This window comes from Microchirus variegatus, assembly GCF_963457635.1.
Source record: "Microchirus variegatus genome assembly, chromosome: 7".
NCBI lineage: Eukaryota > Metazoa > Chordata > Actinopteri > Pleuronectiformes > Soleidae > Microchirus > Microchirus variegatus.
The window spans coordinates 32,011,036-32,031,035 of record NC_139808.1 but is presented as its reverse complement, the minus strand read 5'-3'; the positions used below and the strand labels follow the sequence as shown (position 1 = coordinate 32,031,035).

Sequence of the window (20,000 nt, the reverse complement as noted above, 5' to 3'; positions counted from 1 at the left end):
TGTTTTGCCGTGGCTAGCCACTTATACGATATACGATATACTAACGACAGATATACAGTGAACGTTCAGCTCGTTCATATTTTTTGAAGCTATTTTTACGATGCTAGCCCGATAAGTGAAAAAGAAATTCAATAAAATAACATTTCACAAAAAAAAAAAAAATCCTATTATGTTTTCAAACTCATCAAATTCAAATTCTTTTTTAAGAGTCATCGGGCACTTCCTGTTTCGAGGCAAATTGTCAAAATTCGCCAAAACGCAGATCGTTGCCGTGACCTCGCCGTTTTTGAATCTGCGAAACCTTTCGATAACTTTACAAACGAGTTCGCTCATTTACGTCGGGTGCAAATCGTAGACACCAAAATTAAAAATGGCCGACTTCCTGTTGAGTTGGGGCCATGGTTACGGTCGACTTTTTCGTTCGTCTCGGTCGATAACATCTTCCCACCAAGTTTCGGGAAATTTGGTAAAAAAAAACAATTTTGGCTATGTTTTCACCTTAGGGGGGCGCTATAGAGCCCTTGAGCAACGCACAGGTTCTGGACTTATGCCAATATCGCATTTTCGGCAAGTTTCCAGAGTTTTTATGCACGTTAATGAGTGCAAAGACCTCGCACAAATTAGTGCCAGGAGATGTTTTCGGCAACGCTGCCCTCTACAGGACAAACATAGTAAGTGGTTAGCTTTAGGTGCGTGTCAGCGCTCCTACCTTTGACCGAGGTGTTGGGCGGCGGCCCCTCCACGCGCAGGTTCCACGGCGGGTCGCCCTGGTTGGCGAAGTCCCTCATCTTCAGGTAGCTGATGGTGAGGCGGATGATGGACGCCTTGTCCAGCTGACTGGTGATGGCGCCCGGCAGCGGCAGCATCTTCGCCAGCTCGTAGAACTCAAAGTTCTCCTTCCCGCGTCGCGACCGCGCCGCGTCACGTGACTTCTCCTTCCTCAGAGCCTGCAGCCTGTGAGGAGGAGGAAGGAGGTGAGGGTTAGAGGAGGTGAAGAGGAGACGAGAAGAAGAAGAAGAAGAAGAAGAAGTGAGGTGGGTTTGGTTTTTATGGATCTACGTCATCTTAGGAAGCAGTGATTTTAGTAGAGCTGCAACTAACGATTATTTTCGTAATCGATTAATCTGTCGATTATTTTCTCGATTAATCGATGAATCGTTTGGTCCATAAAATGTAAGAAAATGTTAAAAAACGTTGATCAGTGTTTGTCAAAGCTGGAAATGATGATGTTCTCGAATGTCTTGTTTTGTTCACAAACCAAAATGATTCAGTTTAAATGATTTCTTTGTTTATGTGGAGCAAAGAAACCAAGAAAACATTCACGTTTAAGAAGCTAAAACAATCAGAATTCTTGTTTTAATCATGAAAAAAGCTTCAAACCGATTATCGATTATCAAAATAGTTGCCGAATAATTTAGTAATCGATTAATAATCGATTCATCGATTAATCGTTTCAACTCTAGATTTTAGCTCACAGGGACACAGGAGCTGCTGGTCTACTGCTGCCTCGTGTGGTCACTTTGTGTCACTGATTTTAATCCGAATGAAGATTTTCAAAAGCCGAATTCACTAAAATCAGTCATTGTAAGTTAGTGATGGAGGCAGCAGTGGATCAACAACTCCTGTGATGTTAAAATCACTGGTTTACTCTATGGGCTTTGGTGTGGGAGAGTGAGTGGTTTATAAACTTCAGTTTTCAGCCTCTTAGAGGAAATATATCAAATTAAATCTATGTCAGTTTAAGTCTATGACGTCTTAAGAACATGTTCACGTCTTTATTTCACTGTTAAACAGACTTTTCCTTGTGTAAACTGAAGTTTGTTCTCTATGGACTTTGGTGTGGGAGAGTGAGCACTAACATCACAGTGACGCTGCTGCTGCTGGTGTTAATGGTTAAGTCCAAGGGGTGGAGTCTGTAAACTTCTTGGCCCCTCCCACCTTCACATGCATCATCCCAGGACGACGTTTGTCCTCCTTCACTTTACTCTGTTCATTTAAACCTCTCTCTCTCTCTCTGTGTGTGTGTCTCTCTCTCTCTCTCTCTCATTGATGACCATACTTTCCTGCAGCCTCATCATCATCATCATCATCATCATCATCATCATCATCATCATCGTGTGCCGTTATGAATTAACTCAGCAATAAATCAGCTGCTAAAACCTCTGTGGGCCACACACGCACGCACACACACACGCACTCACGCACACACGCGCACACACACGCACACACGCACTCGCGCGCACGCACGCACACACACGCACGCACGCACACACACACACACACACACAAAGACAGGTGATTAATTTTTGCTTGAGCTAAAAACAAAAACGCAAAAGTCTGAGAGCGATGGAAGGAGGAGGAGTTTAGAGAGAGAGGATGAGATGGAGGAGGAGTTACAGACAAACAGGAGGAGGAGTTTAGAGAGAGAGATGATAAATGGCCGTCATCAAGGAAAGAATATCATTTTATATGGTTTGTTATTATTTATGAGAGGAGAGGAGACAAGGAGAGGTAACGAGGAGAGGAGAGGAAAAAAGAGGAGGAGACGAGGAGAGGAAAAAAGAGGAGACAAGGAGAGGAGACAAGAAGATGAGGAGGCGAGGAGAGGAGAGGAAAAAAGAGGAGAGGAGAGGAGACGAGGAGAGGAAAAAGAGGAGACAAGAAGATGAGGAGAGGAGGCAAGGAGAGGAGAAGAAAAAAGAGGAGAGGAGACGAGGAGAGGAAAAAGAGGAGACAAGAAGATGAGGAGAGGAGGCGAGGAGGAGAAGAAAAAAGAGGAGAGGAGACGAGGAGAGGAGGCAAGGAGAGGAGAGGAGGAAAGGAGACAAGGAGAGGAGATGAGGAAAGGAGACAAGGAGAGGAGATGAGGAGAGGAAAAAAGAGGAGACGAGGAGAGGTGACAAGGAGAGGAGATGAGGAAAGGAGACAAGGAGAGGAGACGAGGAGAGTGTAGTGTGTTTGTGTGTGTTTAGTGTGTGATGTCATAAAGTTCAGTGAGGTGGTTTGATGGCTTTTTAAAGAGTGTGTGTGTGTGTGTGGGTGTGGGGGGGGGGGGTCAAGGTTTAATGTCCAGGTCAACTAGAGGTCAAAGTGACCATCAGTCATGTGACAGCTGCTGTCGTCAGGCACATTTATGTTGTCACAACAGGAAAAACTGCTCCTCACACCAAAGTCACTCACTCTCCCACACCAAAGTCACTCACTCTCCCACACCAAAGTCACTCACTCTCCCACACCAAAGTCCATAGAGTAAACCAGTGATTTTAACATCACAGCACACAGGAGTTCACAGGAGTTGTTGATCCACTTCAAGTTTAAATGTCAAAATAAATGTCTTATTTTGTAAAATTCGGCTTTTGAAAATCTTCATTTACATTGACCTCAGTGACACAAAGTGACCACACGAGGCAGCAGTAGACCAGCAGCTCCTGTGTTCCTGTGAGCTAAAATCACTGGTTTTTCTCTATGGGCTTTGGTGTGGGAGAGTGAGTGGTTTACAAACTTCAGTTTCCTGATTTCATGGACTTGTCACAGCCTCTGTGCGTCCTCAGCAGCAGGGGGCGCTACACCAGCATGTAAACAAAATCATGGTCATGTGACGTCACGTCCAGTCGTCCTCTCACAGATCAGCAGAAGAAGAGAAGAGGACGTGAAAAGACAGAAAGAACAAGAACTCTCTCTCTCTCTCTCCTGATTCTTCCAGTCTTTTTTAATCTCTCTCTCCCTCAATCCTCCTCCTCGCTCGCCCTGCTCTCTCTCTCTCTCTCTCACACTCGCTGTCTTTCAATTCAGCCAATCAGGTGACCTGCAGCCAAGGTTCCACCCCGTCAACTCCACAGAGAACACACACACACACACACACACACACACACACACACACACACACACACACACACACACACACACACACAAAGGCCCTTGAGGACGAGGGTAATTGCTTCCATGGCGATGGGAAAGGAAGGCAGAGAACAAGTGTCACTTTGGATTAAGCCCCGCCTGCTGACATCGCCATGGTGATGACACTGCTGCTCACTAAGTGTGTGTGTGTGTGTGTGTGTGTGTGTGTGTGTGAGAGAGAGAGAGAGATCGGGGAGTGAATGCCAGGGTAATCTGTAAAAGGAAGGAAAAGAAAGAATGAAAGAAGGAACGAAGGAAGGAAAGAAAGAACGAAGGAAGGAAGGAAGGAACAAACAAATGAAGGAAGGAAAGAATGAAGGTAGGAAGTAAAGAACGAACAAACAAATGAAGGAAGGAAAGAACGAAGGAAGGAAAGAACGAAGGTAGGAAGTAAAGAACGAACAAACAAATGAAGGAAGGAAAGAACGAAGGAAGGAAAGAGCGAAGGTAGGAAGTAAAGAACGAACAAACAAATGAAGGAAGAAAAGAACGAACGAACAAACGAAGGAAGGAAAGAAAGAATGAACGAACAAACGAAGGAAGGAAAGAACGAAGGAAGGAAGGAAAGAAAGAACGAACGAACAAACGAAGGAAGGAAGAAAAGAAAGAAAGAACGATTGAACGAACAAACGAAGGAAAGAGCGAACGAAAGAAGGAAGGAAAGAACAAAAGAACTAACAAAGGAAGGAAAGAAAAAACAAAGGAAAGAACGAACGAACGAAGGAAAGAACGAACAAAGGAAGGAAAGAAGGAAAGAACAAACTAAGGAAGGGAAAAACAAACGAAAGAACCAACGAAGGGAAGAACGAACGAGGAAGGAAAGAAAGAATGAAGGAAGGAAAGAATGAACAAAGGAAGGAAAGAAAGAATGAAGGAAAGAACGAAGGAAGGAAGAGAAGAACAAATGAAGGAAGGAACGAACGAAGGAAGGGAAAGAATGAAGGAAATAAGGAAGGAATGACGGAAGGAAGGTAAGAACGAATAAAGGAAGGAAAGAACGAAGGAAGGAAAGAACGAATAAAGGAAGGAAAGAACGAAGGAAGGAAAGAACGAATAAAGGAAGGAAAGAACGACCAGCAGCTCCTGTGTCTCTGTGAGCTAAAATCACTGGTTTTCTCTATGGACTTTGGTGTGGGAGAGTGAGTGGTTTATAAACTATCCCTTTAATTCTTTCCTCCTCTCTTTAGTACGTCTTCACTTCATTTCCTCCTCGTCTTTTATCTCACATCCTCTCTCCTTTCCTTGCCTCCTTCTTTACATCCTTACACCCTCTCCTTCTTCCTGGGTTCACTGGTGTGGAACAGTTCAGTATTAGCTCTGAAATTAACACACACACACACACACACACACACACACACACACACACACACACACACACACACACACACACACACACACACACACACACAGTGACTTAAACTCCTCTTTTTCTCTTCATATATTTATCATCACATCTTCCTCTTTTCCTCTGTCTCTCCTTGTCCTCCTGTAGCCTTCAAACAAAGAAACATCTCTTCACCTCCTCCTCTTCCTCTTCCTCCTCCTCTCTGGTCAACAGACCAGCAGACCCTGAACCTCCTCCTCTTCCTCCTCTTCCTCTTCCTCCTCCTCTCTGGTCAACAGACCAGCAGACCCTGAACCTCCTCCTCTTCCTCCTCTTCCTCTTCCTCCTCCTCTTCTTCCTCTCTGGTCAACAGCCAGCAGACCCTGAACCTCCTCCTCTTCCTCCTCTTCCTCTTCCTCTCTGGTCAACAGACCAGCAGACCCTGAACCTCCTCCTCTTCCTACTCCTCCTCTTCCTCCTCCTCCTCCTCCTCCCCCTCCTCCTCTCTGGTCAACAGCCAGCAGACCCTGAACCTCCTCCTCTTCCTCCTCCCCCTCCTCCTCTCTGGTCAACAGCCAGCAGACCCTGAACCTCCTCCTCTTCCTCCTCCTCTTCCTCCTCCTCTTCCTCTCCTTCCCATCTCAGTTTCTCTCTTTTCTTCCCCTCTCGTCCTTTAACTTTCCAAAGCTCTGGCTCAGGGTCCACACATGTGTCACAGGACGTTTTCTTGTGGTCCCTCAAACAAGCTCTTCATCTGCGTCTTATTTTCTATCACTTTGGTTTGTTTTCCGTGATGTAAAACATCAACAATAATGAGATGAATGTGTTTGACTGACAGCTGTAATGTAAACAAACATTTAAACTTCATGTGATGCACATATTCATGCAGCAGCAGCAGCAGGGGGCGCTATCAGCGAACAGCTCCAAACTCATACAAGTAAAAAACATGAAAATATCCCTTTAATAAAAACAGATCACGACATGAACTCTGTGTGTGTGTGTGTGTGTGTGTGTGTGTGTGTGTGTGTGTGTGTGTGTGTGTGTGTGTGTGTGTGTGTGTGTGTGTGTGTGTGTGTGTGTGTGTGTGTGTGTGTGTAGGCCAAAAGGTATGTTGTTCCGACTCTGTTGCCAAGCTAATTAGCTGTGTAGCGCGCCACGGCCTGTGGAGAGGCTACATCACACTGAGTGTGTGATATTCTGCCAAAACACCTTTTTGCTTCTCACACACACTTAATCTCAAGTACATAAACAGTGTGAGCGACAGACACACACACACACACACACACACACACACACACACAGTGTCAGGTCCTGGCTCTGTCGTAGCCTACGATGCTAACATCTCGTTATCCGAGCCAAAGTTCAACTTCACGCTGTTTGCGACTCACATTTTGTTCACTTTTTTAAAATAAATCTCCAGAGTTAAAGGAGAAAGTCGCGTACTTTCCTCACATTTGTTCGTTAAATATCATCCAAATCCAAAGTTATTTGACTGTTACTGCAAAAGTAGCTGTCATTGTCGAGTTAGCTTCAGTCGCTAAGACAGAGCTACTTTTCAAGGTCAGATCCGAGGTTAATGTAACGTTAGAAACACATCATTAGCTTCCTAAGATAAGATAGTACGTCAGAAGAAGTATTGCTTAACTAATGCTAGCAAGACATTGCTATTTATACATGCTAAGTTAGCTAAAGTAGCTAAGACAGCGCTTGCGATCAGATCCAAAGTTAAAATAATGTTAGAAACACACTATTAGCTTCACAAGCTCAGTCGGATATTCACTCGTCTGGGCTAAACTACTATTAGCTAAGTTAGCAAAGGCAGCTAAGACAGAGACAATAATAGTCACCTGACATTAGCAAACACATTCTGAGCTGTAAAAGCTAAGTTAGCAAATGCAGCTAAGACAGAGACAATGATAGTCACCTGACATTAGCGACACATTCTGAGCTGAAAAGGCTAAGTTAGCAAAGGTGGCTAACACAGAGAAAAAAAATTGTCACCTGACATAAGCAAACAGTCTTAGCTGTAAAAGCTAAGTTAGCAAAGGCAGCTAACACAGAGACAATGATAGTCACCTGACATAAGCAAACACAGTCTTAGCTGAAAAAGCTAAGTTAGCAAAGGCAGCTAACACAGAGACAATGATAGTCACCTGACATAAGCAAACACAGTCTTAGCTGTACAAGCTAAGTTAGCAAAGGCGGCTAACACAGAGAAAAAAATAGTCACCTGTCATTAGCAAACACATTCTGAGCTGTAAAAGCTAAGTTAGCAAAGGCAGCTAACACAGAGACAACGATAGTCACCTGACATTAGCAAACGCATTCTGAGCTGTAAAAGCTAAGTTAGCAAAGGCAGCTAACACAGAGACAATGATAGTCACCTGACATAAGCAAACGCAGTCTTCGCTGTAGAAGCTAAGTTAGCAAAGGAAGGCTAGGTCAGAACCATTGACCAGGACAACGGAGAATTAGCCAACATTAGCGACACACGACTAGCTGAGATCAGGGAAATCGAAAATTAGCAGCACATTATTAAAGCTTTATAAGGTAAGCTAGCAAAGGCAGCTACAGCTCAGAGGTGGTTTGTTTGCACGTTTGTTTGCAACATGTCATTAGCTTGATAAGACAAGCTAGCTACGTTAGCCAAGAGGTGGAGCGAGAGAGGAAGAGAAGAAAGAAAGGGTGTAATAAACAGACCGCTCCAGTTCCACTGTAGGCGAGCTAACGCAGCTAACGTAGCTAACTGGTAAACGGTTCCTGGACTCTTGTGTCGCGGCGCGTAAACATGACGTCACGCCGGGGTCGGTCGTCATGGAAACGCGCCGTGCGTCAACAATAAATCCACGTAAAAAACAAATCCCACGACGGCAACGTCGCTAACGTCCACACGAGGCAGACGTGGTGCGTCCTGAAGTATTCTACCGTACAGGAGGATAATCGTCAAAAGTTTAGCTCAATTTTGCTTTTCAAACAACCTGAGACACACACACACACCTACACACACACACAAACCTACACACACACCTACACACACACACACCTGATAATTTACCCAGTGAAAGTCACAAACACGCCAACAACAGCCTCTGTACACATCTGTCGGCTGCCACGCTGCTGCCAGCTTCTCTGGCTGTGACTGATCAAAGCAGGTTACTGCAACCTGCTGCTGAGGCCACACACACACACACACACACACACACACACACATTGTGTGAGCTTCACTTCATCTATAATAGATGAGGTAAACACAAAGAAGACGGCCCTTCTTCTTCTTCTTCTTTTCTTTTGTTTTCTTCTTCCCGTTCTTTTCCATTTATTCTCGTATCGAGTAAACACTCCAGCAAATCAAGGTCGGCCTTTTTTTCTCCAGTTAACTTCTGTCAGGTCCAAGGTTTTCGGACTGTGACCGACAAATAAAAACAACCTCTCAACCCCCGCGCAGCGTTTCACTTCACACACACACACACGTATATTACACATTTATGGACTGGTTTGTTTGTTTTTAGTCCCAGAAAGAAAGAAAGATTTTTAGTCAAATTCATGTGATAAGACACACTTTTCTATTCAAGACAATGAATTACAACCAGGAGCAGAGCCAGTGTTTGTGTGAGTGCCAAGAGGAAATGTCACTTATCAGACATTGTCATCTCACACACACACACACACACACACACACACACACACACTGTATTGTGTTTCCACCACAGAACATAAAGACGAGCAGAATGACGAGCAGAGACACCGGGGAAAAACTGATTTAAGCCTCGGCGAATGAAATCGACGTCAGGTTAAGTCTACGATATCTTTGAGAACACGTTCACGTCTTTATCTTCACTGTTAGACAGACTTTAGTAAACCACTCACTCTCCCACACCAAAGCCCATAGAGAAAATCAGTGATTTTAGCTCACAGGGACACAGGAGCCGCTGGTCTACTGCTGCCTCGTGTGGTCACTTTGTGTCACTGAGTTAAGTCCAAATTAAATATTTTAAAAGCTGAATTCACTAAAATCAGTCATTGTAAGTTAGTGATGGAGGCAGCAGTGGATCAACAACTCCTGTGAACTCCTGTGTGCTGTGATGTTAAAATCACTGGTTTACTCTATGGACTTTGGTGTGGGAGAGTGAGTGACTTTGGTGTGGGAGAGTGAGTGGTTTACAAACTTCAGTTTACACAAGGAAAAGTCTGTCATACAGTGAAATAAAGACGTGAACATGTTCTTAACACATATTTTATTAGTTTCCTACTTCTGTGGCTTGCATAAAATCATTTTTTGTCGTTGAAACTGAAGTTTGTAAACCACTCACTCTGCCACACCAAAGTCACTCACTCTCCCACACCAAAGTCCATAGAGTAAATCAGTGATTTTAACATCACAGCACACAGGAGTTCACAGGAGTTGTTGATCCACTGCTGCCTCCATCACTAACTTATAATGACTGATTTAGTGAATTCGGCTTTTGAAAATCTTCATTCGGATTAAAATCAGTGACACAAAGTGACCACACGAGGCAGCAGTAGACCAGCAGCTCCTGTGTCCCTGTGAGCTAAAATCACTGGTTTTCTCTATGGACTTTGGTGTGGGAGAGTGAGTGGTTTACAAACTTCAGTTTCCTGTTGTTAAAGTCTGTGCTCTGCGTCTCTCTGTTTTCATCAACAGGGGGCGCTCAGTGCAGTCTTTAAAGATTTTATCACCTGACAAAAGGATGAAAAAGGTTGAGGTGTGAGGCTGAAAGAAGAGAGAATAAGGATGTGAGGAAAGGAAGGACTCAAGGATGAGGAGGGAAGGAGAGAGGAGACATGATGAGATGATGAGATGATAGAGGGATGAATGAGGGAAAGAAGAGGACGAGTGGAGAGAGAGAGACGCAGTGAGAGGAAGAATTAGACGAGGATTTACATAAACACTCCTCGTGCTTTTGTTGCTGCAATTAACTTCAACAGCTTTGAGCTTTTCACACTCGCTGGTTGTGTGTGTGTGTGTGTGTGTGTGTGTGTGTGTGTGTGTGTGTGTGTGTGTGTGTGTGTGTGTGGCTGAGGACGATCAGAGTTGAGACACGGGAAACAAAGTGTGTCGTACCGGGTCAACATCGTGAGACGTTCAGGGACCAGAACTGTAACAGTACATTTGAACGACATCATTTAACTCTGCCACTGTATTTGTACCAGACTTTATAGAAAAGTCGAGGCTTTTAAGAAAAGTCCAGACTTTTTAGAAAAGTCCAGACTTTTTTTTATTGAAAGGTCCAGACTGTTTTAGAAAAGTCCAAATGATTTAGTCAAGTCAGACTTTAAGAAAAGTCCAAACGTTTTCGAAAAGTCCAGATTTTTTTTTTTTTTTTTAAGAAAAGTCCAGACTTTTTAGTAAAAGTCTAGACTTTTCTTTTAGAAAGGTCCAGACTTTTTTATTGAAAAGTCCAGACCTTTTAGAAAGTCCAGACTGTTTTAGAAAAGTCCCGACTTTTAAGAAAAGTCCCGACTTTTAAGAAAAGTCCAAACGATTTAGTCTAGTCAGACTTTAAGAAAAGTCCAGACTTTTTAAAGAAAAGTCCAGACTGTTTTAGTAAAAGTATAGACTTTTTTAAGAAAAGTCCAGACTTTTTTAAGAAAAGTCCAGACTGTTTTAGAAAAGTCCTCCCTCTTCTCAGCGTCCAACAGCCAACCCACTTTCTATCCAGTTTAAGACGTCCATTCACTCATCACTAACCTGAACCATAACCAGTTAATGACTCACACTAACTTAAACCTGAACTATAACCACAGTTCAAATCTTAATCCTGAACTTAATGCAGTTCCTCAGAAATGAGCTTCTGTCTCATGAGGACCAGGTTTTTGTCTCTATGAGGACGACTGGTCCTGACAAGGTCAGTGTTTATGACAGAACACACACACACACACACACACCGTCTGGTACTAAAGTCCTCATCATTGCGAGACAAAAGACACTTCCTCTCTCTCTCTGAGCTCGATTGTTCTTCCTGCTGCTCAATAAACCTGATTAAACCTGAATAAACCTGAATAAACCTGTATCAGTGACAGGAAAAACCCTCTGGAGACCTGAGATCACAGATGCTGCTGATGGGACGTCCACTTAGTGAACACACACACACACACACATTTATGTGTCACACGTGGACACACACAGTTTGACCATCACATCTTCATTCAAGGACGAGCGTCACAGACACACACACACACACACACACACACACACACACACACACACACACACACACACACACACACACACACACACACACACACACACACACACAGGTCCATCTGGTCAGTAGAGGTGGTCATGTGTCAGACAGGAGGCCGGCTGTGTTTGTCGGCCGCTTCAGCGAGTCTGCCAGATCCTGCCATGATTAAGAACTCAGACTCTGTGTGTGTGTGTGTGTGTGTGTGTGTGTGTGTGTGTGTGTGTGTGACAGCTGCAGTCTGACCCTCACCACCTGAGGGACTGACCACACATAAATGAGTCGCCTTAAATAACTAATTTTTATAAACATAAAATGTCTCAAATTCTGCAAAATGTCTAAAATTTTCAAAAACGTCTAAAATTTTCTAAAATGTCAAAATGTTTCAAAAATGTCTCAAATTCTCTAAAATGTCTAAAATATTCTTGAAATGTCTGAAATTTTCTCGAATGTCTCAAATTTCTCTAAAATGTCTCAAATTTTCTTGAATGTCTCAAATTTCTCTAAAATGTCTCAAATTTCTCTAAAATGTCTAAAATTTCTCTGAAATGTCTAAAATTTCTCTGAAATGTCTAAAATTTCTCTAAAATGTATCAAATTCTCTAAAATGTATCAAATTCTCTAAAATGTCTGAAATATTCTTGAAATGTCTGAAATTTTCTCGAATGTCTCAAATTCTCTAAAATGTCTGAAATATTCTTGAAATGTCTCAAATGTTCTCGAATGTCTCAAATTTCTCTAAAATGTATCAAATTTTCTCTAAAATGTCTCAAAATTTCTAAACGTCTATATTTATATATATGATGTGTATAATTTCCATTATGATGAATAATATCTTATTATCTTATTGTGATTTAGAGAAACAAAATGGCGTCCGGAGGTTTGAGCAGAAAACTGTGGTGAGTTCAGGGACAATCAGACAGATGGACCTCGAAATCAATGTCTCTGGATTCTGAACATCAAAAGACCTGTGCTGCACACACACACACACACACACGCGTGCGCACAAGCACACACACACACACACACACTTCCTCTCTGTGTGAACGATCCATTATTAAAACGTCTCTTCCAGACAAAGACAGAGGAAACAGAGGAAAAATATAAAAGACAAAATAAAGAGGGAGAAGGTTAAATTATTGAATCTGAATTCTTCTTCAGAATAAAAAACAGGAAGAAAAAGAAAGAAGAAAGAAAGAAGACATGGAGTTTGTTCTTTTGTCAGGGGGAGACGGAGAGAAAGAAAAGTATGAAAGTTGAACAAAGTCAGTGAAACGAGGAAGGAAGGAAGGAAGGAAGGAAGGAAGGAAGGAAGGAAGGAAGGAAGGAAGGAAGGAAAATATATAGAGAACAAACACACACACACACAGAGCAGTAAACAGAGTGGACAGGTGGAGTGTGTCTCAGTGACCACACAGCTCCTCCACCATTTATCTCAATTTCACTTGAAATCACACACACACACACACACACACACACACACACACACACACACTTCTCAGCTGTGATCAACAGGAAGTAGCGAGGGATCATGGGGGTTGTTGTCTCTACAGACCGTTTATTATTATTTATAAAAGCGGACGCAGTTTTCTGCCTCTCAGAAATAATAAAGAATACCTGGTAAAGCCACCAGGGGGCGACGACACTGGCTGCCTGAAGAACTGCGTTTGAAAACAAAGTTCATGTGGAAATGGATTTTCACAAATCACGACTAAGTGTTTGACGTCTCTACGTCTTAAACTGCGACATCGCTACGTCTCTACGTCTTAAACTGCTACGTCTAAAACAGCTACGTCTCTACGTCTAAAACTGCTTTGTCTCTACGTCTTAAACCGATACGTCTCTACATCTTAATCTTCAACATCGCTAGGTCTCTACGTGTTAAACTTTTAAATCTAAAACTGTTATGTCTCTACATCTAAAACTGTTACGTCTCTACGTCTAAAACTGTTACGTCTCTACGTCTAAAACTGTGACGTCTCAAACTGCTACATCTCTCCATCTTAAACCGCCAAGTCTCTACGTCTTAATCTTCAACATCGCTAGGTCTCTAGGTCTTAAACTTTTACATCTAAAACTGCTACATCTCTACGTCTAAAACTGCTACGTCTCTACGTCTTAAACTGCTACGTCTAAAACAGCTACGTCTCTACGTCTAAAACTGTGACGTCTCAAACTGCTTTGTCTCTACCGCTTAAACCGCTACGTCTCTACGTCTTAATCTTCAACATCGCTAGGTCTCTACGTCTTAAACTTTTACGTCTAAAACTGCTACATCTCTACGTCTGAAACTGTTACGTCTCTATGTCTTAAACTGCTACATCTCTAAGTCTTAAACTGTTACGTCTAAAACTGCTACGTCTCTAAGTCTTAAACCGCTACGTCTCTACGTCTTAATCTTCAACATCGCTAGGTCTCTACGTCTTAAATTGTTACGTCTAAAACTGCTACATCTCTACGTCTAAAATTGCTACGTCTCTACGTCTTAAACTGTTACGTCTTAAACCACTACTTCTCTGTCATAAACTGCTACGTCTCTAAGTCTTGAACTGCGATGTCTCTACGTCTTAAAATGCTAGGTCTCTACGTCTTAAACCACTACGTCTCTACGTCTAAAAACACTACGTGACTATGTCTTAAAATGCTATGTATCTATGCCTAAAAATGCTACGTCTTAAAATGCTACGTCTCTACGTCTTAAACTGCTACGTCTCTACGTCTAGAAAAAACGCTACGTCTCTACGTCTAAAAAACGGTACGTCTCAACGTCTTAAACCACTACGTCTAAAAACGCTACGTGACTGTCTTAAAATGCTACGTATCTATGTCTAAAAATGCTACGTCTTAAAATGCTACGTCTCTACGTCTTAAACCGCTACTTCTTAAACTGTGATGTCTCTACGTCTTAAAATGCTACGTATATACGTCTAAAAATGCTACGTCTCTATGTCTTAAACTGCGATGTCTCTACGTCTAAAAACGATACGTCTCTACGTCTTAAAATGCTACGTCTTTAACTGTGATGTCTCTACGTCTTAAAATGCTACGTATATATGTCTAAAAATGCTACGTCTCTACGTCTTAAACTGCTACGTCTCTATGTCTTAAACCGCTACGTCTTTAACTGTGATGTCTCTACGTCTTAAAATGCTACGTATATATGTCTAATAATGCTACGTCTTAAAATGCTATGTCTCTACGTCTTAAAACGCTACGTCTCTACATCTTAAATCGACACAAACAGAAAATCTTCACACTCTCAAATCGGACAAAACACACAGACACACGACCACGACCACGGCTACTGCTAATGCTAATGCTACTGCTAATGCTACTGCAGCAGCCGGGGGCTGAAACACACGTTACCATGGTGACGAGGTATGCTGCTGGCCGGCCAGGTGAAGGGTCTTGGGCCGAGCGGCGGAGCAGCTGCCCGCATTAGCCGGCCGCTCCCAGTAGGGGTCACTGTGAGACACACAAAGAGAACGTGAGGAGATTCTGCAGCGACAACGGAGAAGAAGAAGAAGAAGAAGAGGAGGAGGAGGAGGAAGAGGAAGATGGGATTAAAGAAGTGAAGAAAAGAAGAAAAATCAGGAGAAAGAAAGAGTCATGTGATCAACAGTTGGACATTTTTAACTCAGTGGAAGAAAAACAGTCGACCAATCAGCACGCAGCAGCATCAGCTGGTCACCATGACGACCTGAAGAGGGCGCTCTCTGTGGACAACCACCAATAATAATAATATACTATATAATATCGTACTATATATAATAAATTATAATAAATTATAATAATATAAAACAAAATATAATATTATTAAAATATAATAATCGCCATTTTAAGGTGAGATGTCCTCAATTTCCCAAAATGTCACTTTCCAAGAAACGTCCCCACTTTCAGACAATGTCCTCACTCCAAAAATGTCCTCACTCCAAAAATGTCCTCCCTTTCCCCAAAAATATAGTAACCCTGCCAAAATGTCCCCACTTTGAGAATGTCCCCACTTTGAGACAATATAATAACACTGCCAAAATGTCCCCACTTTGAGACAAAGTCTCTCACACATTTTCAAAAATAGAAAAACTCAATAAACAGAGAAAAGACACAAAGACTCATGGGTAAATATACACAAGTAAACGTGTGTGTGTGTGTGTGTGCGTGCGTGCGTGCGTGTGCATGTGTGTGTGTGCACGTGTGTGCGTGTGTGTGCGTGTGTGTGTGTGCGTGTGTGTGCGTGTGTGTGTGTGTGCGTGCGTGCGTGCGTGCGTGCGTGCGTGTGTGTGTGTGTCAGAGCTAAATTACAGACAGAACGAGATCGGAGCCATTTTTCAAGGCTGACTATAGATATATGACAAATTGGCTACAGGAGTATTGTCTGAGAACACACACACACACGTGCACAGAGACACACACACACACATGCACAGAGACACACACACACACACGTGCACAGAGACACACACACACAGACACACACACACACAGACACACGGAGACAAAGTGAAAAACTAATCCAGGTTTGTCCTGTTGTTGCCTTCAGAGCCTCAGAAATCTGCCCTTTTCCCTCTTTTTCAACAGTTTCCACAGAATAAAACATGTGATTGAAACACACACACACACACACACACACACACACACACACACACACACACACACACACACACACACACACACACACACACACACACACACACACCACACACACACACACACACACACACACACACACACACACACACAGTCGTGCTCGGCTGCTTCACTAAATCCACAGCAGCAGATTTTTACTCTCAAACTAAATCCTTCACAAACACAAACAGAGTTCATCGTCCACACGTTTCCTCTGTTACCGTGACGACCAGGTTAAACACACACACACACACACACACACACACACACACACACACACACACAGACACACACACACACATTTGAGCCACTTTAACAAAAGACTTCTATGTCTTAAGTTTAAGTCTACAACATCATTAAAAACATGTCTGACAGACTTTAACAACAGGAAACTGAAGTTTGTAAACCACTCACTCTCCCACACCAAAGTCACTCACTCTCCCACACCAAAGTCACTCACTCTCCCACATCAAAGTCCATAGAGTAAACCAGTGATTTTAACATCACATCACACAGGAGTTCACAGGAGTTGTTGATCCACTGCTGCCTCCATCACTAACTTACAATGACTGATTTTAGTGAATTCAGCTTTTAAAATATTTACTTTAGACTTATTTTAGTGACACAAAGTGACCACACGAGGCAGCAGAGGACCAGCAGCTCCTGTGTCCTTGTGAGCTAAAATCACTGGTTTTCTCTATGGACTTTGGTGTGGGAGAGTGAGTGACTTTGGTGTGGGAGAGTGAGTGGTTTCCTTCTCTTCTCCTCCTTCCTTCCTTCCCTCCCTCCTCCCTTCCTTCCTTCCTCCCCTCCCTTCCCTCCTTCCTTCCTTCCCTCCCTCCTTCCTTCCCTCCTTCCTTCCTTCCTTCCTTCCTTCCTTCCTTCCTTCCTTCCTTCCTTCCTTCCTTCCTTCCCTCACAGTGGACACAGGACAAAGACAGTATGAACACACACATAGTGAATAACATGTATAAGTCAGTGAGTGCAGCACTCACACAGCAGCAAGTGGCCGTAATGGATTCTGTCATTTGAAATAGATGAAGCTCCATTAGAGAGCAGCAGTGTCGCAGCGCTAAGTGGTGAGTGTGTGTGTGTGTGTGTGCGTGCGTGCGTGCGTGCGTGTGTGTGTGTGTGTGTGTGTGTGTGTGTGTCTTTGTCTTAACAAGACACAGAGTCCTGAGCTGACGTCCACAGCAGAGTCAGTGAGGACAGATGGACGAACACTAAGACACACAACGTCTTTATCAGGAGGAAAATACACTGAAGATACAACGTGTTTGACACTCAACAGTATATACATGTGTGTGTGTGTGTATATATATACATATAGACATACATGAATATATACATATAAATGTGTACTTATGTATACACATATATGTATATATACACATATGTAGACACATATACGTATACACATATACACAAATGTATACACATACACTTATACCTATACACATATACACATGTATATACAGACACATATATGTATACACAGACACATATGTATACACATATGTACATATATACACATTTACACAAATATGTACATATACACATGTATATACAGACACATATGTATACACAGACACATATGTATACACATATGTACATATATACACATTTACACAAATATGTACATATACACATGTATATACAGACACATATGTATACACAGACACATATATGTATACACATATGTACATATATACACATTTACACAAATATGTACATATACACATATACGTATACACATATACACATATCTGTATACACATAAACACATATGTATACATATACATATATACTGTACATATGTACATGTACACATATGTACATATATACATATGTACATATTTACATGTATATATGTACATGTACATGTACATATATACATGTACATGTACATATACACATACATGTACATATACACATACATGTACATATACACATACATGTACATATATACATGTACATGTACATATACACATGTACATGTACATATACACATGTACATATACACATGTACATATATACATGTACATATAAACATGTACATATGTACATATAAAATATACATATATGTACATATACACACATATGTACATATATACACATACACACATATGTACATATATACACATACACACATATGTACATATATACACATACACACATATGTACATGTATACACATATATGTACATGTATACACATATATGTACATGTATACACATATATGTACATATATATGTACATATACAAATATACAGGTATATGTACATATACACATATATGTACATATATGTATCTGTATATAGATATATGTATATATACATATATACACACACATATACAAAAAAGGCACAAAATTATGCTAATTATACTAATACTTATGCTAATTAGACGAGGGTAAAAAGTCAAAGACAAAAAGACTACGGTGGCCTGGAAGTGAAATCATTTTTCAAAATAAAACAAAACATCAAACACTTTTAAATGAATCCCAAACACACACACACAGGAACAAAAAGATGAAATGTGAGCGCACACAGCTGTCAATCACACACTCTAACACAGCAGCACTTCCTTTTCAAAATAAGAGCCCCTGACTTCTACGTCAACCTCCACTGTACGAGTTAGTGCTATGAAATAAAACGAATGTTAAATATTCTCTTCAATATGATGTCAAATGTATTTAAATGCAGAAACAAACGCTGACTCTGCATTTCTCCTGCTCACATCAAAGTCTGCTGCTGATGAAAATCAGGAGACAAATATTTAATATGAGACAGAATAAATGATTCAAAGAGCTGGAAACATGAAAAATGCAGATGAATAATCCACTGAGTATAATAATCTGCTGCAGAGGAACATGGACTCTTCCAAAACAAGGACAAATAAAAAAGCACGGCGAGGATCGGAGTGAGGTCGTCGACTGGGACGACCTCACGCTGAGTTTGGTTCCCACGGCGACGGACGGCAGATGTTTAACCTTCGTGAGACTGAAGAGGCGAGATAACGTCACGCTAACGCTAATGTGGAAACACACGGTTCAGAGGCTTAAAACACCACTGATAAAGAGACGTGTGTGTGTGTGTGTGTGTGTGTGTGTGTGTGGATGATGGATGGACTGATGATCCTCGTTAATAATTCACACACTTGTCGCCCGTGGTCACTTTGTCCTTCACGTCGCAGCCAATCACAGGCTTCAGTCCAAAATCTGATTGAAGGGAAAAATATTTAAATGATATTTAAGGGTATTTAAAGGGTAAGTTCAGGGGTTTTTCATGTGTATTCAGACATGTGGAGTCTGGAGACTCTTTATCTTCACTGTTAGACTCAAGTTTGTAAACCACTCACTCTCCCACACCAAAGCCCACTGAGAAAACCAGTGATTTTAGCTCACAGGGACACAGGAGCTGCTGGTCTACTGCTGCCTCGTGTGGTCACTTTGTGTCACTGTCGTTAATCCGAATGCAGATTTTCAAAAGCCGAATTGACAAAATAAGACGTTTGAAGTTAGTGATGGAGGCAGCAGTGGATCAACAACTCCTGTGAACTCCTGTGTGCTGTGATGTTAAAATCACTGGTTTACTCTATGGACTTTGGTGTGGGAGAGTGAGTGGTTTACAAAGTTGGAAATACAGGTTAACAAAATAGTTATCGAATAAAATCTTTGTCGGTTTAAGACATCTTAAGAACATGTTCACGTCTTTATCTTCACTGTTTGACAGACTTTTCTTTGTGTAAACTGAAGTTTGTTAACCACTCACTCTCCCACACCAAAGTCCATAGAGTAAACCAGTGATTTTAACATCACAGCACACAGGAGTTCACAGGAGTTGTTGATCCACTGCTGCCTCCATCAGCAAATTAAAATGTGTTATTTTGAAATATTCGGCATTAAAAATCCTTCGCTCAGACTCATTTCAGTGACACAAAGTGACCACA

At 41.9% G+C, this 20,000-nt stretch overlaps 1 protein-coding gene across 1 annotated transcript in view; it reads right to left on the bottom strand.

Moving 5' to 3' along the window:
* The window catches only part of npas3 (neuronal PAS domain protein 3), a gene marked incomplete at both ends in the record, with an annotated part of 158,180 nt that overhangs the window by 99,279 nt on the left and 38,901 nt on the right, over positions 1-20,000 (bottom strand). The window contains 2 exons of the mRNA XM_083892195.1: positions 710-954; positions 14,791-14,889. Of these exons, the coding sequence (XP_083748321.1) occupies positions 710-954; positions 14,791-14,889 (344 nt within the window). The remainder of the gene's footprint in view (positions 1-709; positions 955-14,790; positions 14,890-20,000) is intronic.